General features: G+C 39.0%; 1 protein-coding gene across 1 annotated transcript in view; it reads right to left on the reverse strand.

Annotated features, from left to right (window-relative positions):
- The window catches only part of Sorcs3 (sortilin related VPS10 domain containing receptor 3), a 557764-nt gene that overhangs the window by 98902 nt on the left and 433242 nt on the right, over nt 1-25620 (reverse strand). The window contains exons 8-9 of the mRNA XM_048338300.1: nt 14840-14929; nt 1777-1956 (exon numbers count right to left, since the gene is read on the reverse strand). Coding sequence (XP_048194257.1) covers nt 1777-1956; nt 14840-14929 — 270 coding nt within the window. The remainder of the gene's footprint in view (nt 1-1776; nt 1957-14839; nt 14930-25620) is intronic.

Here is a 25620-nt window from a genome sequence, read left to right on the forward strand (position 1 = left end):
GAAATTACATGTATCTGTACACATTCTTCATCGTGATTCATGCTTTGCTTCAGATCACAGTGGCTTGAGGTGTTAAATGGCCAAGGAGGCTCAGCTTCCTTTCTTAGAGGAATATCACAGTAGCAAACTTGCCCATGGTGTCAAGGAAGTCAGAGATACCGGGGTATCTTGTTTCTTGAGTGTAAAATCATCTGCAACAATCTGCTGTTTGGATCTGACCACAGGGGGATCAATAAATATCACATCACTATTGCCTTACTTGAGCAAGCAAGAACTTGTAATGGCTTCAGTCTTAGGAACATTCACCTAAACACTCCCCTAGCATGTGAGTCATTTCCAGTAACAAAAGTCTATTTCTTTGTCCTGGTGTGGTTAAAGGCATGAGAATGTAAGTATACCGATGTTATTTATTGCTACCTGTTTTCACAACAAAAGAAGTCTGGGACATTTCCCAAAATGGAACCTTGTCATTAAAGGGAATCACATTAACACTTGTCAGTTATGACCTAGGAATTGAGGGTATTCCTACTGCTTTTGTTGAAGTGCAATGACTGTTATTCCTCTTTTTAAAAATATACTTCCATTCATCCCAGGCCTTTGGGTTATCATACCTCTGTCTAATAGGATAACCACAATACAAACTATTTCTGCCACTCTTGGTAACTGAGTAGCCAACTTTATACCACTGGATGAAGGTTAGAGCTTTGACAAGCACTGTTCTGGGGTGATCATTACAAAGCAGAAACCCCTGAACTTACCCCTCTATTTTAAAAGCTTTTCATTCTGCCCAGAGGAACATTCACAAGGGAACAAGAGCTCACTGAGACTAACTAAGACTCAACTAAGGCACCACCAGAATAAACAGCTAGTCCTTCAATGAATGAACTCAAGCACACAACCTATGTGGATTCGATCAGCAGCCATGGTTTGATATTAGACAATAAGAAACAATTTCTTTGCAACTCCATCTTCATCTCCACATGGTTAGCCAGGACCTGTCACTGTTCCCAAGCCAGCCTGTCAAAGGTCTCTCTCTCTCTCTCTCTCTCTCACACACACACACACACACACACACACACACACAAATACACATACATACATACACTGTCACAAAAGCATAACAAAGTACTACTTCCTCGGGGTCACTAAAGCCAGTTCATTTCTAGTTCCTTTGTGAAATCTCTTAATTTGCTACAGAGAATACTCTCTACCTGATGACTACATTTTAAAAAACAAGAACAAAATAATACATGTGGCATGTTCATGTTTTATCCCAGTCTTTACCCTGCATAGCTGTTGGCATCTGACAGCACCTTAGCGGTACTTTCATGCTTACCAATGATATTTGCATTTATTTCCAATAAGTTACATTCATAAATAAGATTTTCCAAATAATTTAAGCATATAGTTAATACTACTATTTGTACCTGGAGTCCACAAGAAAAAGCACAGTTTACAAAAAATACCTAAGTTAATGCTTAGACCATGCATCTTCATTTCTGGCATGTACTTGGACTATATGCACAAGAAGATTGATTCTATTGAGGTAGATACCACACAGATGTTTCATCTCTTATCCCACAAGGTATCTCAATTTTCCTGGAATTGATTCATAGGGAATGTACACCCCTTGACCAAGTCAAATTTTGTAATGATACAGCTGGGATTGAATCTGAAACTCTACAACTTATGTTTATACTATTAAGACTCATGGGAAAACAACCACAAAAAAACAAAAGAGGTCAACCCAGCAGAAGGACAACTTTGGCTCCATACCTCATACAATTCAATAATAATGTTTCCCAGTAGACCTCGGCTGCTCTTAATGTTCTCCATAGCCAGCGTGAAGTAGATACCACGTGTGTCTGAGATGTAGAGGTTGTATGTGTCGTTCTGGTTCCATTCTTGCACTGCTGCAAATACTTGATTTTCATCTGTGCTGATGATGTGCATGTCCTGTAATAAGAGGGAAGTCCTGTAAGGCATCAGGGCTCCATATCTCTCTTCTCACTGGGCCCAGAATAAGCACCATGACTTATGAATCAGTTGAGGAAAAGCTTGAGTTTCAGGCAATATTGAACAATTCTCCACAGGTTCTGCTCCTACTTAAGTGACAGGTATAAGGAGCTTTCAGAGGGGATCATTTTCCATGACTTCATGGATTCATCTGCTTTCATTTGTTTTATTTTTATATGTAAAATTTAGTTTTAAGCCAAGCAGTGGTGGCTCATGCCTGTAATCCTAGCTACTCAGAAGGCTGATATCTAAGCAACATGGTTCAAAGCCAGCATGCCAGGAAAGTTCATGAGATTCTTATCCCCAATTAACCACCAGAAAACTGGAAGTGGTACTATGGCTCAAATGGTAGAGCACTAGCCTTGAGCTGAAGAGCTCAGGGACAGCACCCAGGCCAAAAGTTCAAGCCCTGCAACTGGCAAAAAATATAGAGTTATCTCTAACAGAGACATAACCCTTTCAAAAGGAAGCTCACACATGCAAAGGAAGCAAGACCTATTGTCATTTGATGTTCATTTATAGTTTTAATTTTTGTAGTGTACTGGTTTACATTTTTCTTTGTAATCTTCAGCATCAAGAAGGGTGACATGGAGCAATAAGTCTGGCTTGAAATCACCAAATCCACTTCACAGCTGCACCATCAAGAGCTGTTCTATACAGAGGAATGCTGTCAAATATTTTAGAAGTAAAAGGTAATGAAGGACCCACTGGCTAGTAAGGTGACATTACATTTGAAACTCACTGATGTAGAGTCAATGCCACTTAATCTGGAATTTCGTGCTCTGCATCCCACTATAAACACTGAATATAAACACTACATATGCCAGCTGTATGACTATAGAATGTGTTTGTCTCTGTGGATTTCAATTTTCTCTCTTCAATAGCAAAATGACAGGGATATCAATAAAATGTCTAGTAGTTGGGCACTTACATATAACATCTAACTGTATTTCTTTGCAATTTAAAAAAATTCTGTGATGTCAATCGTAAAATGATTTCCATTTTACACAGGCACGTAACGCTTTACCAAAGTGCTTCAGATTACATAGCTAATAAATGGAAGAACTCAATTTTGAGCATGTGAGGTCTGAGTCTAGCCTAAGGATTAGCTTCTACCATGTTGGGTATATAGCTTCTAGATCAGGGATTTCATACCGATAACCAGTGAATTCTAATTGCAAGTGTTATTTTACCATATCCTATATTAAAAAATATGTAATCTGTGGACTTTCCGATGGATTCTCTACCTTTGGGCTCCCAGACATATGTGTATGTTGTTATGATAAACCACTTACATGTTGACATTAACTTCCTGCTTCCTGAATTCATTTCAGTTAAGAACCCTGGGTCAGATCATTTCTAAAATCAAATTTTCACAATTCAAAATAATTTTTAAAATCCAGCTTGTATGTGGCCAGGAGCTTCATAAAGATGGCCACAACTGAAACCCCTCACCTAGAGAATTTAGACTATTAAAACTTGCCAAAACAAGTGTTATATCACTGTTGTAATTACTTTCAACATGCCATGTGAAATGGTAGCTTTTTGTTGTTGTTGTTGTTGATGATCCTCTTGTATCCCCTTCCTGTGGTTGTCCCTGTGCTATCACTTTATCTTATCTGAGTACCCTGGGTACTATATATACTGGTATTAGAACTAGGGAAGGGAAAGAGAATATCAAAATCGAGAAATAAAGGATAAAAAGACAAATGACTCCAAAAGCAATACTTGCAAAACCATTTGGTGTGAACCAACTGAACAACTCGGGGGGGAGCGGGAAGAGGGGAGGGGGAGAAATGAGGGAGGAAGTAACAAATTGTACAGGAAATGTACCCACTGCCTTACATATGAAAATGTAACCCCTCTGTACATCACTTTGACAATACATAATTGTTAAAAAAAAATAAAAAATAACTTTCTAAAAGGGCTATATGTTTTTTTAAAAAATAGAAATATACAGTTTTATTATAGACAACTGGGAGGTAGGAGAAGTAAGCAAACAAATTCTACATCCTTTATTGGGGATTCTTCGATAAATGGCCTCTGGCCTTGAACTCTTTAGGTCACCTTGACTAAGAACTCACTTGCTCACTTACACATCTTGTAGAATTACAAGCTCCTGCTGGGATGTTCAAAAATGGAAAGAAGTCTCACTCTTTAAAACTGTGTGATGAAATCGTGTTGTGTTGGTGTGGAATGAATGCCCAAGAACCCAGTAGGAGGGGAAATAGCAGCTGCAGGAAATACAGATTAAATTCACTTACCCTGTTAAAAATGCAATAGAAACGCCTGGCTTTTCCCAGATGTTTTGGTCATAAAAAAGAATGAGCTAAGTTATTTTAGACTAAACTAATGTAAAAGAAGTAGGAAAAAAACAACTTAAAACACCAGGGTATGGTCAGGATTAGACATAGCCTGGTTTGCTATGAATGCATATTAGGTAAATGCTGACTTGGGGCTATGCCAGCTGGTGAACAGGTATCTGGGCTCTTGGGAAAGAAACTTTTTGCCTCATGTGTCTGGAATTCTGAGATGTCTGCCTAAGAAGTTCTCAATCTTTCAAAGTCATTCAACTAACAAATGACATTACTATGAATTAAACACGAGACTTTCTTAACCAAGACATGAACTTTTCAACATAATATGGATAAAGCATCAGTATGCTGCAAAATGACCTAGAAAACTTGGCCAGTGTCTTTCCTTTATTTTCTGCTCTTTTTGAAGAGACATGGTCTTTGTAGGTTGCCCATGTTGGCCTTCAACTTCTGGTGAGGTTCAAGTGATCCCCCCACTTATCAGCTTCCCAACCATCTGGGATTACAGATTATACCACCAGGCTCAAATTGATTCCCCAAATCCCAATAGGGTGCAAACTCATAGATTCCACTTTTGAGATCATGAATTAGGTGTCTGGTATGGCTCTTTTGTGTACCATCTGAACAAGCCCACCATGTAATTCTGATGCAACTTGAGTTCAGGGAATCCCTCTTTGAAAAAAATCTGAATTACACGAGTTGTCACCAAATGGGTCTCTTGGTTGAACAGGTGTGTACTAATAGTTAACGGAATACTATCTTAAAAATTAAATAAAAAGTGTTAATTAAATTGGTCTGATAGGATTCTAAACAAGCTTTCTCCTTCTTCTTCTAGAATACAGATAGGTACCTCAAACTTCAAAGGATGTGTCAGTTTCTTGCTTGCTGGTTCTGTGAACACTGTGGCAAGAAATCTGGTGAACTTACTAAACTTACTTATTAAATTTACTAAATTACTAAATTTGGAAACTTACTAAAACTTGGGAATTGAACAGCATCAGACATAACTACATACATGTTTTGATTTAGAAAACGGTGGTGGGTACTATTCCTCCTCTGCCCCCCTAACAATCACTTGGAAGAAATAGAATTGCTTTCTGAAAACCAAAACAAGTGACTGTCTAGGTAAACAATGATGACAGTGCTTTGCTGTTCTTTCCTGGGCCTGCTGTAGTTTCACTCATTATGGGATCACCTACATGATTAAGATTTTGCCATGTGCCAGGCACCACAATAGAGACTGAGAGGGGAAGAAAGGTAACAGAAAACCCCAAGAAGATTCTCTCCTGATAGAAATGACATGATATCCTCACATAGCCACTCTCAAGCCTGACTACATGCCACATTAGAGACTTTGAAGCAGGTAGCTAGAATGACAAGGCTTCCTGATGAGAGTGGGTGGGATGCTTGAAGAAATAAATCATGGAATTCAGTCCATCTGGAAAGTAGTTTACCTGCCAGGAAGAGAGTGCAAGGAGGCGGGGGTGGTTCTATCAACAGGTGCTCTGTGCAGCCCACTGGACCTTCACGCCAAAAGGAGTACAAAGCATTCATATGGTTTCAAGTGAAAGAAATTAATGATCAGAGTTGATGAATGCAGAGCAGAGTAGGAGATTACAAGGTTCCCTGTGTGAACATACTCATTGTGAGATCAATGTGAAGAGTCAGGTGAAGAAGGGCAATGGTTAAGTCAAGAGAAGAAGGCTTAAGAAAACATCCACTACACAATGGCTCATGCCTGTAATCCTAGCTAGTCCACAGGTTGAGATCTGAGGATCATGGTTTGAAGCTAGCCTAGGTAGGAAAGTTTGTGAGATTCTTATGTACAATTAATCATCATAAAAGCCACAAGCAGAACTGTAGCTCTGAACATGAACAAAACAGCTCAGGGACAATGCCTCAGCCCTGAGTTCAAGCCCTAGGCCTCACACAAAACAAAAGAAAATGACAACCACAAATTTGTCCCTCAATCCAGATAATATTTCATGAAGATTTGAACTAAATAAGTAGCTTCTTGAAAAAAAATTAGTTATTTTTCATTAGTATATTTCTGTCTGTCTGTCTGAGTATATATATCTAGGGCTGGCTTTAGACCTTCAGATCTTCCTACCTAAGGCTTCCCACTTAGGTAGAATTATGGGCACACAAAACTATACCCAGGATGTTGGTTACAAAAGGGGTCCAATATGTTTCTGTGCTTGGCTGGTCTTAAATCATGATTTTCCTGGCACCTCTCTCCCAAGTGCCTGGGATTATATGTTTGTGCCACAAGTATAGTTTAATGCCTAGTCTGATCCAAATGTTGGTCTTTTTGTTTTTTCACCTCACCTGGCCTATATGAGGACTCTTCATGAGATTCCTATGAAATAGTATGGTGAGGGGTTAAGGAGGTAAAAATCTATTCAGTTATAGGAAGGACACATCTTCCATGCTTCAGGTATCTATCTGACTTTAAAAAATACTCTTTTTCCTTTATATCTCTCATTATAGTCACAATTAAGTAATAATGTTTATAACTGTTTATGTGATGTGTTTCTTATTACACTGTAAGTTTCTAGACAGCATGAACTGTCTCTCCTCTTGATCACTTTATCCCCAGTATCTGAATCTGGGACATGGTGGACACCCTGCAGAAATGTGTAAAATAAATAAATGGGGTATGCAAGTGAATGGAAGAGAAGGACAAGATATAAAGGTTATAGAGTAAAGGTATGGAGTTCAGTTCTGAACTGGTTAAATGGAATCTTAAAGACAAATCGTACCAAAAAGAGGCAATTGGCTATGTGTCTCAACTTTAGTGCAGATATATGAACCCGAATATTTTTTTTTACTTTTTAAAATTTTTTTTAAACTTCTTTTTTCTGCCAGTCCTGGGCCTTGGACTCAGGGCCTGAGCACTGTCCCTGGCTTCTTCCCGCTCAAGGCTAGCACTCTGCCACTAGAGCCACAGTGCCACTTCTGGCCGTTCTCTATATATGTGGTGCTGGGGAATCAAACCCAGGGCTTCATGTATATGAGGCAAGCACTCCTGCCACTAGGCTATATTCCCAGCCCCGTTTTTTAAAAAAAGCAGCAGAGGGCTTGGGACTGGTAACAGGCTACCAGGGAACCTATATAAGAAGAACATCAGAATTTAAGTAGTATTCCAAAAGAGAACATGCAGAAAAGAAAATCAGAATAAAATGCTTCCAAGGGAAAAGGATCAAGTATTGATAGTGTTTTTCTTTTTTATCACATCAAATGCCCCAGAGAAGTGAAAAAAAGATACAGTGCAGAAACATCTATTGAGTTTGGTGGGTAGGTGGTCACTAGTAAGAATGCCCTGAGGATTTTCAGTGAAACAGTGGGCAGGTATATGTGAAGGCAGAGCACAAACAGCAATGGGTTGAGGAATGAAAGGAAGTGAGAAATGAGATTAGAATTTCAGACTAATATTGGCAAGTTCATCTGTGACCCAGAAGACAACGAAAAATCAGTACTTGTAGGGATGCAAAAAACAACTCCAAAACAAGGGGGAAAAGGTTAATAACATTGTCACTATTATTAGAACTATTCTACAATATATTCCCCCTTTCACTCTTATTATTCAATATGGGATTAGCCATGTTCTGTCAACTACCAACAAACTCAGACTTAGTTAGAAAGGACTAGTGGAAAGAGGCCATTACATCTGTAGCCCTATAAAGTGAAGACAGAAAAGAACTGCCTCTTTTACTTGTAGTTTAGAAAGGTTTATTGAATGAATGGACTTGAAAAAGCTTGTGTGTGTGTGTATGTGTGTCTGTCTGTCTGTTTTTCTGAGTATGTGTGGGCATGCATGCATGTTTTAGCATATATCTTTTTAAAAAAATATTTTTATTATCTTTAAGTAGTTACACAAAGGAGTTTATAATGCAGTTTATAAATACAATGTATCTTGATCAATGGCTTACATTTCAACATTCTCATCCACCCCTCCCAACCCACCACTTCCCTTACCTTAATTTTAGGTTACGTATTGAATTTTTTTGTGATTTAGCAAGGCAGTTTAAGTGTACAATGCATCTTGATCTGTGTCACCACTTCTGTCTTCACCCCCCTTTGGGCTACCCAACCACCCTGTCCTTTATACTTTTCAATTCTGTGATATATGCAATTTTTTTACCAGTCCTAGGGCTTGAACTCAGGGCCTGAGCACTGTTCCTGGGCTTCTTTTTGCTCAAGGCTAGCATTCTACCTCTTGAGCCACAGTGCCACTTCTGGCTTTTTCTGTTTATGTGTTGCTGAGGAATCGAACCCAGGGCTTCATGTATGTAGGAAAGCACTCTACCACTAGGCCACATTCCCAGCCCTACAATAAATTTTTGCCTGCATTCTGCCCCCTTCCTGTCTTCATTTGTCTACCCCCACTCCCCTTTGCCCAAATCTAGCATCATGTAAGTACCCATTTCCAAATGCTTATTTTGTTGGGCTCTAACTTAAGTGTTTTAAAGAATTATACTACTTATGCATTCCAGAGTCTATTACAATTCAGTTAATTCATTTGTGACCCTTGCTTAGAAACAAGTGTTTACTTCTAGATTTTTAAGACACCTTCTAGTTACCACAAACGAGGGAAACTATGCAACCTATGTTTCTCTAGGTCTGGCTTACTTCACTTAAATAATTTTTTTCCAAGTCTCTCCATTTCCTTACAGATAGTACAGTATCATTTTTTTCTCATTGATGAGTAAAATCCCATTATTCATATATATATATATATATATACATATATATATATATATATTTACCACATTTTCTTGATCCATTTATCAATTGAGATGCATCTATCTAGGCTGTGGTAAATTATGTTGCCAGGAACATGGTTGTGCTGATAGCATGGCCTTATTTGTGATCTATTGGATAAAAGCCCAGGAGTGGAATTGCTGTGTCATGGTAGCTCTGTGTTTAGTTTTTTGAGGAACTGCTTTCCAGAGTGGTTGAGCAAGCTTACATTGCCATCAAGTGTAACAGAATTCCCTTTGGCCACATCCATGCTAGTATTTGTTGTTAGTTTTCTTGATATTGGCCATTCTAACTGGGATGAGGTGGAATTTCAGTGTTGTGCCAGCAAAAGATAAGGCGAACAAAACCTGTGTGTGGAGTGTCAGGTAATCAGGTGGTATGACAGAACTGAACATGACATTATTTTCTTTGGGGCCAAATGATTTTCAGAAGAGCTGTTAAGGTTAAGCTGTACCTACCTCTTGCACTGTTTGCTTAAGCTCCCAATGCTTGAATAAGTTTGAGGTGAGGTGGTAGGTGGGGCAGAGTTCAGGGACTAAAGGAAGGAGAAATGCCCTCCTTAATTTTGGTCAAATCAAATTACCAGGCATTTGTCCAGATAGGTTAGTAGGACAACAGTTTTGAGAATCACTTATGAGCCAAACAATGAGAATTTCGTGTTATTACAGGTAAACAAGACAGACATCTCAGACTTATCAAGCCATCTAGAAGAGGTGGCTCACTGCAGTAAGCAATCTCCCAAACAGGAGAAAGAGGGAGAATTTTTTAGGTTTGGCTGTTTTCCAGAAGCATGGGCTCAGGCAAAGCTCAAAACCATCAATTCTAACGTGAATCTTCTACAGAGGAAAAAAAAGGCAAAAATGTAACACAATTTTTTTTTTCTGGCTGAAGTGATTATTAAAATAACAAGTTAAGAATATATTCAGGAACTTAAAAAGACAAAAGGGAGCACATCAGTCTCTGAGTGGTAAAGCCATGCCTTAGGCAATCCAGAGTTCAAAGTCCTCAGAAACAGAATCCCATCATAAACACAGATCTCTGTGCTGGGGAAGATAAGGGCATTGACATTATTTTTCCCTAGATAAAACTGTTCTTTCGATTTTCTGATGATTTCACACCAGACCCAAAGTGAGCCATTCAATGTGTCTTTACAACTTGGTCAAATATTATTATTGTCATTTCACAATTAAGAAGTCCTGATCTCCTGGATAAGCAAAGTGCCAGGAGTGAAAGAAATCTTGAGTTTCTGCTCATAATGTCAATTACTTTTTTCCTAGGTGGCCATTACTCCCTGATACATGTCACCAAGTACTCCACTAGTAGATGAGTTTCGTGGCTATGAACAAGAAGTGCCAATCCAATGCCAACAGTCTAAGTTATGGAGGAGGTGGCACAAGTTCCCTTAATCTTTGCAAATCGTTGCAATGCCACAGAGGGCATGCTCTAAGCAGATAGGCTGGAAACCTGTGCTCACTCTGATAGTGAGTCTGGAGGTCTTTTTTTATGCTTGTTATTTTAAACAACACCCCTAAAATCGGCAACAGGGCTTTATGGAACAACAACAACTTTCTTAAAAAGCCATTTCCATTTTTAAACAATGGAAAGAACTAATCCATCACCACCCCCTCCTTTTTAACCTCAGTAATGAAAGAGATCAATAACCATCCAGCTATTTTCACGGTTTCTCCTATTAGTGAGATGCAACACCGGGTGGGGTTGCATGCCATGAGGTTGTTAATCATAATGGAATGCTGTACGGTGGCGAACAATTCTGGACCTCATCGGTCCCCTCTGCAGACACACTGCTTTGGCAAGGGAATTGTTTGTTTTCCTAAGAAAGTTATAATTATAATCACACACACACACACACACACACACACACAGAGTGGCAAAAGGAGCCTCACATTGGGAAGACTTTGGAAAGTTCCTGAATCTCCTTTCTTAGGCCAATTTACAGAACTCTTCAGGTTCCTTTAGTAGCATTTTCCTTCTGGAAGAATGCAACTATGAAGTTTCCCTTTCTACTCTTCTCCAGAAGAGATAACAGTTTAAATTGTCTGGGTTTAGGCTATCTCACAGGGTGGGTTGGGGGAGGTGTTGTACATCCTATAACCACAATTCTGTGCAATAGTGCCATAAAAACCAGTCATAAAGAAGACAGAGTAAGAGAACCAAACAGTTTTGATGGCCTTTGAGGTTATTTAAATATCCCATGTTAGAGGCTTGCCTTATCAGCCTTTCAAAATGGCTTGTTTGTTAAATGAACCTAGCTCTTTCTTAAACCAGGGCCTCTGTCCATACAACCAGCCATCTGTATCCATGGATTCACAAATTTAACTAAATATGGATCACAACTGCAGTTAAATTTGCATTTGTATCAACTATAGACTTGTCACTAACCTCTAAACAATATAATAAAATCAATTTATACCATTCATAAATTATATATTGTATGAGATATTATAGAAGAATGGCATTGCTCCATTTGTAAGAAAACAGAAAGACTTGTAGAAAATTATATTGAGTGAAGTAAGTCAGACTCAAAGAAACAGGTTGTATGGTTTCCCTTATTTGTAATAACTGGAATATGTCTATAAATCTACAAGTGAACCCAATGGATAATAAAGGACAAATAATTAACTTGGACATGATGAATTAAACAGCACTCTAAGCATTCACACAGTGAGAACAAAGGAGGATATTCTTAGGAGAGGATCACAATGGTTCAATAGATAAATGCATATGATCATATAAAACGATGTTTATTGAAATAAACTCCAAGGAATGGAAACAGGAGGGCTTTTTTATACTACTGCTTGGAGTTATTACTTTTTTTCTTTCTTCTCCTTTGATTTATTTGCTGTGGTCACTGTTTATGATTTCTGTATCCTTTGTCTTATATGTAAGTTGTCTGATTTAGGGAAGGGACAAGGAATCACAGAAACAGTGGGGCAAAAGGGAACCAATTCTACAGTGATACTCACTAGACACTATGTTGGAAATGAACCTTATAACTAGGGGAGTTGTTGGAGGGGGAAAGTTAGAGAAAATGAGGGAAAGGGTAACACTGTTCAAAAATAAATGTACTCATTATCTTACTTATGGAACTGTAACCTCTCTGTATATCACCTTCACAATAAAATTTAAATTAAAATAATAAAAAGAAGAGATTCTTTAAAGTACTCCAATGGAGGTACACACGTTATATGGAAATATTGCACCATGGTACCTAATGGGAACTAAACATTTGTGAATTTAATATTTATGGGTGGGAGATGCTGAAGCCAATCCCCACATATAACAAGGGACAATAATATTTCTACCAACTTCTCCCTACCATATTTGGTCATGTAACTCCTTGTGTTTCTTGTATTACTTTATATGTGACTTTCTCTAGGATCCTGTTCTTTCTGTCCACATGTAGTTAGCTGCTGCTTTTAAGTAAAATGGACTTTGACCTTCTACAATACCTTCCTGTACCTAAAATTGCTTATTTCATGACTCTTTTCTCTACCAGATCAATAAGAGATGATCTTACTACTTTAGTTATCGACTGTGTTTGGTTTGGTGCCTGGCATAGAGTAAATACTTAAATGGAAGAAAGAATAGTCAAAAGTATGCATAAAAGAATGGTGAATAATTCAGTGATGAATATGGGTGTGTAGGTGCCTTTACTGTATCCTGACTTGCAATCTTTAATAAATGCCCAAGAGTAGTATTGTTTTATCATAAAGGAATCTCCATACTGCCTCTGTAGTGGCTAAACTAATTTACATTCCTGCCAATTGTGTATAAGGGTGTCTTTTCTCAGCATCATCAGGATTTGTTGCTGTTTATTTGTTTGATGATGGTCATTTTAGATACAGAAAGATCTCAATGTTCTTTGATTTTCATTTTTTATGGCAGAGTGAGCATTTCTTCATGTATTTATTTACCATTTTTTTTCTTCTTTAGAAGTATCCATTTATCTCTTTTGCCCAATTATTAATTAGGTTATTGATTAGGCCCTCATTACAGGTATAGCTGGAAAGATCTCCCATAACCATAGACTGTCTCTTACCATAGTAATTGTATCCTTTGTTGTGAAGAAGCTTTTTAGTTTGATACAAACCCTTTTGTCAGTTCTCTCTCCTATTTGTTGAGCCTCTGGAATTCTACTCAGGAATTTCCTGCCTATGTCAATAAGGTGTTAAGTTTCTCCTATTCCTTCCTGTCCTATGTTCGCAGTTTCAGGTCTACTTTTGAGGTTGTCAAAGCATATTGATATTAGTACGATAATCACCAGTCAAGTTATGGAAATAACCCAGACACCCTACAGCTGATGAATGAATCAAGGAAATGTAGTATATGTACAATATAATTTTGTGGTTCTTGCCTGAGGAAGAAGAATATAATATTGTTTCATTTGCAAGAAAATGGATGGATCTGGAAAAATTACATTGAGCCAAGTAAATCAGGCTCAGAGAGGCAAAGGATGAATTTTTTTTCTCTCATAGATGGAAGTTTGATCTAAAACTTAAACACATATAGGGAGAGTTGAATATATACATAATCAAACTGACTAAAGTAAGGTTTATTTTGGGGTGGATTTCCATGGTGTAATCCCTTTGCACAATGAACAGTTTAACAAAATGAATACCAGGAACCTGAATCCTGTCTTGTCTGAGGAAAGAGGGGGTTAAGGAGAGAGGGGTGGATGAGTGGAGGGAGGAAGGGTGGGAAAGTGCAACCATAATATTCAATGTACAAATGTAAAAATGGAACTAGAAAACTTGAGGGGTTAGGTAGGGTTGGGATTGATGGGAAGAACGTGCTAGAAGAGATAAACTGACCAAGAGGCATTGTCCCTATGCATTAACATACTAACCCCCTTTGTACAACTTCTTAAAGAGAAATTATTTTTGGTAAAAAATAAGGAACAGCCAAACAGATAATAGCCAAACAGATAAAAAAAATACTAGGGATAATCCAATTATCCATCTTCTTATCATCTAATCCCCAACTCTTTACTCATTTAGCCTTTCACAGGATTTCTTAGCACTAGATCATTGGCCCACGTCTTTGCCACGTTATAGTTGGTAGATTTCCAACTGGAGACTGAGCTCCTCATTAAGTGAGGTAATTACATTCTGTTCTTATTCACACTGAAGCTGTAAGACCCATCTCCCCCTGGAAGTTAATGCTCACAATGAACGGTGTCCACGGAATAAGTTTTATGATTTTTCCAATAGAGGAGATAAATGTCACCATTGATATTAACATTCCAGTAAATTAACTCCTTTTAATTACTCATTGTGGTAGAGGGGTGTGGAAGCATAGGCAATGCACTTACAGTCTGGTCTTAAAATATACAGAGAAGCAAGAAAACCATTAGATTTGTCTGTGCATGGTTAGCTATGTGCAGCAGCTGTGTGTGCTTCTGCCTGAACTTGACCTTCTTGCTGCGAATAAGGCCCTTGCAGAAGGGAGGCACCGCAGAAGAGACTGATATCAAAGCTAGCACTCTTTTTTGACCACCCACAGGAAATCAAAGCTCATGCCAGGAACACTGCTGAGAGGAGGATGTAAAACCCAGGCTCAGCAACATCAGCAATGGTCAAACCACTTAGGAGAAATCAGGTTCAATGTCAACAGCTTGGGGTTCCTTCAGCCAGGGTTCAGGGCCCCCCACAGCCTCTGGAGGCAGCCTCTCACACCCAAGCTTTGTCTAGCAGGACTCAGGATGGCAGGGGTGCATGCAGTACCTTTGGCAAGGAATACTTGGGCAGCTTTATCTGAGCAAAGGCCTCTCTTCGATAGGACACATAGTAGCTGGCTCTTCCACCTGTTGTTACCTAGATCACAAGGGAAACACAAAGATCAAAAGAGGCTCTCGGATCATGAAACAAATTGAAAAGTACTGTCCATCCCATCACCAGCCACAACAGGCTCATAATTGTCTTTTAGAGGACATCCTTTGCTGACTTTGAGCCTCCAGTCTCCTGAAACCCGCAGTTGCTCTCATGTCATTGTGATCAAACAGTAAGTTAATAATTATAACAGTCTCTCCCCCTGGCTCTCCTCTTGGTGAGAGCAGGAATAATTCTGCATTAAGTCCCTGTGCTTTGTGTCAGGTGCATACCTAACAAGTATTTCCAACTGAAAGTAATCTATTGACTAGGACTGTTCCCATCATCTATTTGTTCTGCCTTTTTATTTTAAACAATTTTTTAAAATCTATTGCAACCATGTCATAATTGTCAAAGGTATTTTTTTGGATCTAAATAATCACTATTGCTCAAGACTCTCATTATTTTGAAATGTAAATTTCACATGTGATTTGAATATATATTTTCCTTCAAAATCAGCAGAAACATATTGATTCTTTCCATGGACAAATTGCTTCAGAGCATATGTTTAGAGGGGGGAAAAACAGCTCCAGATTTTGAAACACAGAATCACTGGTTTCACTCTCATTGTTACGACCATTAGGAATGAGCACTGTGACTTCACCTGGAAAAAAAATGGAATCTTTGTTGACTTGGAAACCACTCAAAGGAATGATCCTCGGGCCTTGGCATGCTGAAAAGTCCTGCCAACATGGCACAGCTCTGCAGATGTCTGCTCTCAGCCCAATTACCCTAACTCGGGGGAAATTAATATTCACAGGAGAAGAAAACACAGCCTGTTCCGAAAAAGAAAAAAAAAAAAGGCAAGACAACAATAGCAGCCTGGCTGCTATGTTGACGAGGCAATTACCAGGAGGAACATGCTCCACGCTCACGAAGGCCCCAAGCACACGCTGGAGACTGTCCAGTCCTCTCACTCCCATCCAAACCTGGACCCATCCACAGCCACATGATGGGAGCAGAAAGGTGCCGCATCTCCTGTCACTCAAAGAGATGGCCCCTCCCATGGCTTCACCCACCCCACACTGGGGGAGAGCAGGGACTACAAGCTGCCCCTTTCAATAGATGTCACAATCAGCACAAAAGCAAAACCCTCAAAAAATGTCAGTGCAAGAGATCTGGCAATAAAGGAACAGGAGAGATGTTTTTGTTGTTGTTGTTTAGTTTGGTTATGTTTCACCAAGTCTATCCCTGACCTCTGTTTTCTAATTAGAATTATTCTTGTATTGCAGGACTTCTGTTTTTACACGAGTAAGACACCTGCTATAACCTAGATTGTTTATATTGGCTTAGAAGTGAGTATTGACATATTAAGATCAATTGGTAAGTGAGAATATTTTTCCTCTTTTTGAGATAAGCCTCTTCAGATTTGGATAAAATACAGTCCTTACATATGGACACAGCCACCATTATATGTTTCACTACCCTTTTTAAAAAAAATCCGTTTGTCTTATATGGTTTTATTTTAAACTCTAAAATCAACACATGAAAATATATAAACAGACATGTAAGCATTCACACCAAATCACAAACAAGTTCGATATTTAAAAATTTTAGAATTCATGAGAATCACCTGGAAATGTCATTTAAAAATTAGACTGCTGAGTCTTAGCTATGACTCAATGGTGCTGGACAGGGGTTTAAGCTTTTCTGTTATGTTTCTGGGTGCGGCTGACACAGCTGATCCGCAGACCACAGGTTGAACAGCACACAGCTAGACCTTTGATAGTAATTTTCGTGACCCTCTGTGTCCCTCTTCTGTTCTGGAGTCCTGCCTCCTACCCAGATGTAACCCATTTCCTGACTTCTGTGTTTACAATGATGGTAAATTTTTTATTCAGGTGAAATTCAATAAGCAGAACAAACTAAACCTTATCCATTTTTAAATGTACAATTCATCATACTTAGTACATTTACAAGATTGCCAATCCTCTCCTCTATTTTACTCTAGAACAGAAGACTCAATATCTATGATAAAGTTTTTAAGCCCTTCAAATATATCTTCTGGTCATTTGTCATATGTCTAAAATCCAGTTGTCTACAGAACACATTCAGCATCACTGATGATACCCTAGGAGAGCTATGCCAGTATCTTGGGAAGGCATACCCTTCCTGAATGCTAAGTAGAGCTCATCAATTAGCATCTCCTTCCCAGCAGGTTCCAACTACCTCTAAAGGAACCAAGATGGCCGCCCCAGCCTCTTGTCAGCATCTCCTGTCAGCACTGCGTGGCCTCTTGTCAGCACCATAGGCACGGCAGTGTTCATTATGGTTCCCAGTCACTAGGGTCTGAAGGAGAATAGAGTAGTCCCCTTGCTAAGGTGACTTGCTTCACAGCCTTGGAACTCAGTTCAGCCATGCCTATTATTTATCTGCACATTCATGGGCTCTATCTTTCACAAACCCTCCTACAAATTAGGATAGCTGGTACTTGAGCTAGAAGCACAGAAATTATACTGCACATGTACTACAGAGTGATTTTTAAAATACGAATGGGCCAGTGAATACAAGGCAACCCAGAGCTTCTCCAACTACATCTGTTATAACAGAATCTTACAGATATTTCAGAATGGATCCTTCTGCTCTTCCTCTGTTCAGACCGTACCTCTCTGAACCCGGAAAACTCCAACCCATATTTTAAACCTCAGTACAAATCCAATGTCCATGAAAGGGTTTGGGGGAAGTGGAGCTATGGCTCAAAGTGGTGGAGTGATAGCCTTGAGCACAAAAGCTCAAGGACAGCTCTCCAGCTCTGAGTTCAAGCCCTGTGACTGACAAAACAAAAGGGGTGGGGGAGGAAGGGAAGAGGCCACCATTTCATTGTAACTGGCCCCCTGAATCAACATGTGAATTTTGTTCTTTCCATTCCCATGGCACATTCCGCATTTACTTTGTAGAATAAGTTCTTCTGTCCTATTACAACTTTGTAACCTCCTTGTTCCTAGACAACATACTGCTATTGTTTGTTTAGGTCTCGTCCAAAATATATGTTAAACTTTAACCCCTAATTTAATAACTATTAAGAGGTAGAACTTGTGAGGAGGTGATTGGGCAATGCAGGCCTTGACTCCAAGATCCTTTTCTGCCCTCCTTGCTATAGATGGCATTGAGTCAAGAAATGAAAGGAGCTTGCAGGTACTAAACCCGCTTTGACATTCATGCTGGATTTCCCAGCTTCTATGGGAACTAGGAGAAATAATTTCTTCACTATTCACAAATTACTCACTCTAAAATGTTTTGATACAGAAGCAGAAACACTCAGAAACAGAAGTTGGTATTGAGAAGTAAGGGATTGCTCTAACAGATACTAAAATATGTGGAAGTCGCTTTGGAACTGAAATAATGGATAGAAGCTGGAATAGTGTTTAAATGAATGCTACAAAAATTCTACATTGTCATTTATGGAGTGTTCCAAGGTGACTCAGGTGATGATGACTCAAGAAGAAAACTGCATTCCTTTTAGAGACTACTCAAATACTTGTGATCACAATGATGGTATAAATACAGATGGTGAAGGCAATGTTAATCAGCTGTTAGATGAAAATGAGGAGCAAGGTGTAGAAAACCAAAGGAAAGGCCGTTCTAACTATAAAGCAGCAAAATAGCATGGCTGAACTCTGTTGGTGTTCTAATACACTGTGGAAAGCAGCAAGTATAAACTGAGAGCTAGAATATTTGGTGGGAGCAACAGAAATCCAGGGTGCATCATCATCTTCAAGGTCTCACCACAATAGATACACCTATGTGTAAGTCTTGCCTAGAAGAAATGCTGACACTGGAACTCCAGACCATGAAAACTATCATGTGGGCTGCACTTGGAAGTATTGTGGATACGGGTGACCTTGGAGGCTGCCCCAGGGTCTCAACTCCCACCTCACTGTATCTGAAAGGCAGGAGATAAAGTCAAAGAAGATTATTTTCAGCCTCAATTTTTTTTTTTTTTTTTGGACAGTTCTGGGCCTTGGACTCAGGGCCTGAGCACTGTCCCTGGCTTCTTCCCGCTCAAGGCTAGCACTCTGCCACTTGAGCCACAGCGCCGCTTCTGGCCGTTTTCTGTATATGTGGTGCTGGGGAATCGAACCTAGGGCCTCGTGTATCCGAGGCAGGCACTCTTTGCCACTAGGCTATATCCCCAGCCCCCTCAGCCTCAAATTTTAATGTTGTTTACCTGTTTGGCTCTAAACTCACTTGGAATCCTTTATTAATATCTCCTTTTCTGTTTCTTTGTAACTAGAAATGTTTGTACTGTTCCTGCCCCATTATGTATTTTACACATAATCAACTTGGTTGATTTCAAGATCTCATGCTCACAGGTACAGATTGATTTGATTGAGACAAGTCACATTTTGAATCTAACCCATATATAATATTGAGATGCGACTTGGGCTTTGGGCTTTATTACCCAAGGATGGCACAAGATTAATGACTTTAAGGGTTAGGGCTGGAGCATGGCTCAAGTGGTAGAGCACCACCTGAGCAAATACAAGTCCCTAATTTCAAAACGTGGTATCACAAACACACACACACACACACACACACAAACATACACACATGGACACACACACAAAGACATTACAGGCTACTAGGGAGGCATGAGTGTCTTTTGGAAGAAGGAAATTTATTTAAGTGGTAGCAAGGGTTGAACGTTATGGCTGGAATGTTGTTATTCCCAAAATTCATGTTAAAACTTCAACTTCAGTGGAGAAGTATTAAGTGTGGGGTGTTTTATATGGCTAAGCTTTGAAAGCTCTTCCTTCTTTAAGTGATTAGGACTTCAATATGTATATTATATTCTATATTTCATATAAATATGTTTATATTATTGTTACTTATATTATTTATATATAGTACATATGCATATATTATGTATAATATATATGCATGTATGTATGTGTATATATAATATATATATATATATATACACACACATATTACAGGAAGCTAACTGGGCCCTTCTTTCCTCCCCCCCATACATTTTGCCCTGTGAAAACTCAATGCTGAAGGTGTCATCTTAGAAGCGACACCTTGAACTTAAGGTTTTCCAGTCTCCAGATCTGTGAAGAGTAATTTCAATCATTTATAAACCACCCATCCTCAGGCGTCCTGTTGCAGTAACAGAAGCAGATGAACATAACTAATCTCTTGGTACATGGCTACTAGAGACATCACAATAAAAGCAATGATGATGTAGCTCACATTTGTTGAGCTTGCCAGCCATGCTAGAAACTGTCCATAAAAAATGATGTATTTAATTCTCACAGCCATAGAATCCCTATGGAATAGATAAGGTGCTAAACGACTTGCCTAAAACAAGAGAAATTTGAATCTCCAACAGCTTTTTCCCCCTGACATTGTATTTTTATTATCTGTAAATAGTTGTATGAAGGAGTTACCTCTCAACTAATCAGTTTATGTGAATATGATGCATCTTGATTGATGCCACTCTCATCAAAAGTTCATGTTACCCTAGCTGATTAAGAAGAGTTGTCTGGGGCTGGGAATATGGCCTAGTGGCAAGAGTGCTTGCCTCCTACACATGAAGCTCTTGGTTCGATTCCCCAGCACCACATATGTGGAAAATGGCCAGAAGGGGCACTGTGGCTCAGGTGGCAGAGTGCTAGCCTTGAGCGGGAAGAAGCCAGGGACAGTGCTCAGGCCCTGAGTCCAAGGCCCCCCCCCCAAAAAAAAAAAAGAAGAGTTGTCTGCTTTACTCACCATAACAACACAAACGATTTCCCTAATTCTACGTCCTTAAAAAAATACACACATATTTAAAGTTCTATAAGTGACTTGTGCACCTTTGCAACTCAGAGTCTCAACCATTGTATCCAACATGACACAATCTTTTTCTGCTACAGCCACACATTATACTTGGGCTTCTGTAGTCCCATCTACACCTGAAATAAACATGTCCCCACAGAGTCAGGTATAGTACAGGAGGCTAATAATTGCTGACTGAGACATGGATTGTTTGGTTTAATCATTGTGTCAAGTTCGGACTGCAGATTTAATGAAGAGCTCTCCCTTCTGGCTTAATCCCCAGATAGCTTAAATATCTTATTTCCAAACAGAAGCTTGAGCACACTTGCTCTGGAGCAGAGTCCTCTTAGTGCTAGGGAGACACCAAGCTGACATATTTTCTGCCTCTCTGCCATTATTTGTGTGACTCTCTGGCAACCATACAAGGAGGGAATAAAGTTTAGGGACTATTAATCTATTTTGATGAACTTTCCTTTTCCTTATGAGCAAATTTTCTGGCAGTGTAAATCCTAGAGATTATTACCACTCTCTCTTTCAGTGACACCTTTTATTTTACATTTGATGAATGTCATCCAATTATTTGCTCTGGACCCATCCGTCATGCTAAACACAGAATTAGCTAGGTCTTTTCCTTACTAATGACTGTCTCATTAATCTGACTTTCTGGATTTCCATTTTTACAGGTTTAATTGGGCTCTTGGCCAGTGAAAATGATTCCTTTGAACAAATTTGTTGGCCATTAAACATGTCTGTTTCGTCTCCCTTGTCCCTGCACTTTCTGGGACCAAGCCTAATCTGATGCATCCTTTATTGTTTTCATTCATCTGATTTCTGGATCATGAGTTTACATTGAGGACAAAGGGAAATCAGCCTTCTCCACATGAAAACCAAAGCCTTCCAGTCATTTCCAATGTCCCTCTGGGGTCTCAAAATATAATATTTTTCTATCATAATTAGAAAAAAGGGAATAGAAACTATTATTTTGTGTACCTATTTTATGTTGGGTGCTTTATTTTCTTGTCGTGGAATACATATCAATCGTAATAATTGCTGTCAGTGTTATTTGGTTTAATAAAAACATTAGTACATTAGGAGGTAAAGATATTAATAACAGGTAACATTTTCACACATTTAATGTGTCAAGCACTGCTCTTCTATATTTACTAGCCTTTTATCTTATGCTAAAATGAGCATATTATATATAAGGAAGTTATAAAATATATTTAAAGACATAGCCAAAATATGATAGGGCTGGAATTTGAACCTGTGTTTACCTGGCTTTTAAAATTTGTGATCAAATGCAGTCATTATGTTCAATTTGTGTTATGTAAAAATTGAACTATGTAACATGAGGGTAGGGATGGGAGGGGGAATAATGGGCAGTAGCTGGAAGGAGTGACATTGATCAGGATGAGGATGTATTATATTCATAACCAGAACTGTAACCCCTGTACAACTACTGAATAATAAAATTTGAAAACCAACAAACAAACACACTCAAATCTCTCAGACTCTTTGGTTTCCATTCTTCTCTGTGAAGAGAAATATATCTCATGTCACTCCTCTCGCAATTTCCCAGAGAAGATGCCAACCAACAAGCCAGATCTTTCGATGTGAGTGCTCCTGTCAATTTCTCAGCCCTGAGAAATCAATGCTCTATTGTTGCACGGGAGTGAATGGTGCTGCTATGGGAATTTGTGAGTAAGAAGGAGTATTGTGGAAATAAATCTGGCTTATATACTAGAAGAGTTGTCTTCACAGGAAATGGCATTTAAAAGTCTTTCCACTTAGAAGACCAAGATGGATACAATAGGATCTGTCTAAACCAAGAGAAATGACCACCTTTGCAGTCATTCTTCGGCTGCCTCTCACACAGCCTTGCATTGTTTCCTCCTCAAAAAAAAGGGGGGGGGAGCGAGAGTCTGGCTGTTATGATGCACAATTAACTTTTCCAATTTCTTTGCTCATTAATTCTATTCAAATTATTTAAAATAAATCCTGATGTTGTTAGAACTTTCTCTCCATTTCCACCTACATAATTCCTTCAAAGATCACATTCCTTTTTAAGAACAAAGAAACAGTCTACTGACTTCATCCTTATACCGGTAGTCCCAACTTATGAGGAGTGTGAGACAAAAGGATTCCTCGAACCTGGGAGTTTGAGGACATTCTACTTATCATAGAGAGATCCTACCTCTATGAGTGGACAGATGGGCATAGTGTCAACAAACAGACATTGCTACAGTTACTGCACTTATCAGGATGGTCCTGACTTCTGCACTTGAGTTTAAGTTTTGTCTGCCAACTCGTGTTCTTTCCCAGAATGACTTCCTAAGACCCCGCTCTATGACTTTGAATCAAAACTGTGGTACACCATTTAGAACAACATGACATCCTTTGAGCAAGACATTTCCTCTGCCAGAGTGTTTGACTTTGAATATAGTTTGTCTAAATGATGTTTGCTCACTGTATATCCTGGAGGCTCTGTGATATGACTATAATACACAGTTTTGTCTCCCTATGTCAGAAAAGGGAGTAGTGGGTCTATTACCTACCATGGTTGAATGAGGCTATAGCTAGCCCTTCTTAGAAACAGATTTGCACATGAAAGTTTTATTAATACCCAAACAAAGTATCCCCAAAATCGCTTTACAAAGAGCATATTTGGGTTAAGAGAGTTGACACTGAAGTCAATATTGTGCTCACGTGTGTGTGTGTGTGTGTGTGTGTGTGCATGAAAGGAAGATATACACTGAGCTCACCAGTGAACTAATTGGACAAATACTCATGAAGCACAACTGCCAACTGCATCATTCCTGCCAACCACCTTCTGGAGACTTTGCTGCTTTTTGGTAATGTCAGTAAGGCAGAGAAAGGGTGGAGAGTTGGGGAAAAAAAAACAGAACAAAGAATTTGTGTCTAGACAACATGCACTACTAGAAGTACTCTTCCTGACTCTTGCTATATTTTGTCAAATACAGCTGTATTGGAAGTGACTCAATTAGTTTCCTATTAGATATTTTCCAACAGGATTCATCCTCAGAATTTTAAGCATTAGAACATTTCAGTTGGGTTTCAAGAACTGTATTTGAATCTTACTTCTAACCCTTGGGGTTTGATGATTTTGGACAAACAATTTAACTACCCTAATTTCTTTATTTGAAATATAGAAACAGTGGTATTACCAACTGACAAATATTCACAAAGACAAAATGTGATAGAGCATACAAAGAGCCTCATCCCTGCAACTGATACACAATAAGTTGTTCACCATATATCACCCGTACCTGCAGAACTGCAGATGGAGACATCTGTACTAGACTCACTCCATAGAGGCCTTATGGAGACTGACTGTAGTGATCATATATTCATGCAGCTTGCAGGCATCAGGAGTTTGGGGAAACCAAAATGGCCACCTGATCATAACTGACAATGAATTCTCCAAACAGATTACATATAAAGATTATATAACCAAAGGGTTTTGTTTTGTTTTTGCTTCTTTTGGCCACAGATTTTCCACTAATGGCTACCAGTCTCACTTTTGAGTTCTGGCTCACAGGACTTAGAAGAAAAGGTAGAGCTTTTTGAGATGGCCATCTGATTGTCAAAATGGAAGACCTTTGCTTCTCCTCTTCTAGGTATGTGTTGGGAGGGGAAGCATGGAAAGACAGAGATAGTATAGAAATAAAAATGGCGAGAGGCAAATTTGAATTGGCCTCCTGGCGTCCGACACTTGGGGATATCTAAAAGCTCCCAAGTAATTTAACAATACCTAAAATCTAGACAATCTACTTCAATACTCTAAATTATAATGAGAGAGGTACACACAGAAACTAAAAGGCTCTATCCATGGCATTCCTGAACAGGAATGTTAAAGCTTGCTGTCAAAACATTTCTGTCCTTCTGGGCTGGGGATATGGCCTAGTGGCAAGAGAGCTTGCCTCGTATACATGAGGCCCTGGGTTCGATTCCCCAGCACCACATATACAGAAAACGGCCAGAAGTGGCGCTGTGGCTCAAGTGGCAGAGTGCTAGCCTTGAGCAAAAGGAAGCCAGGGACAGTGCTCAGGCCCTGAGTCCAAGGCCCAGGACTGGCCAAAAAAAAAAAAAAAAAAAATTTCTGTCTTTCTGTTCCCAAAAGTGATTCTGTTCCTTGTGGTATATGGACCCAGAGGGTGAGAGAATATATTACAAGAAATTCAGTTTGGGTAATATTTCAACACTTATGTAAGTAATTCAGCTTCATATGTCACCGAGCTGATTTCCTCTTTTATAATTGGGCATAAAGAGGTGCAATATTTGAGGGTATCTGCCTAAACTAAATACTGACGTTTATCCTTTCTATAGTACCCAAAACTTCTGAAAATAAAAACACAAGGTGGAAAAAGAGAAGAGAGAAGAGTGGAAGGGGGGGACATTTCTGGCATTTGTATCCTTACTTTCATCTCAGGTATTTGGATATTTACTTATCACAAAACTCAGGCAGGGTCACTAATCTCTGGGGAGATAGATAATATATAGTTATTTATATATTTATATATAATATATTATAATGCATTATATAGTCATATATTAGTTATATTAGATGATAGACAAATTGTATTAGTCATAGTTCCCCTTCTCACATGGGATCTTGGGAGTAACTGAGATAGTATGATAAAATGTTTACTTATAACCTTAACTATGCTATAAAAATGCAAAAGAGAATTAGCAGGCTGCTGTGACCGCCCTGTGGTGTGCCTCGCAGACCCCACAGCATTTAGACACTGATGCAGCTACAGTCCTGTTGACTGAGTGAGATGAGACACTGAATCTGTTCTGTCTATGCACAGAACAAAGTGGTGGCAGCCATAGGAACTTGAAACCCAGAAGCCAAA

The sequence above is a fragment of the Perognathus longimembris genome, chromosome 2 (genome assembly GCF_023159225.1).
Source record: "Perognathus longimembris pacificus isolate PPM17 chromosome 2, ASM2315922v1, whole genome shotgun sequence".
Classification (NCBI taxonomy): domain Eukaryota; kingdom Metazoa; phylum Chordata; class Mammalia; order Rodentia; family Heteromyidae; genus Perognathus; species Perognathus longimembris.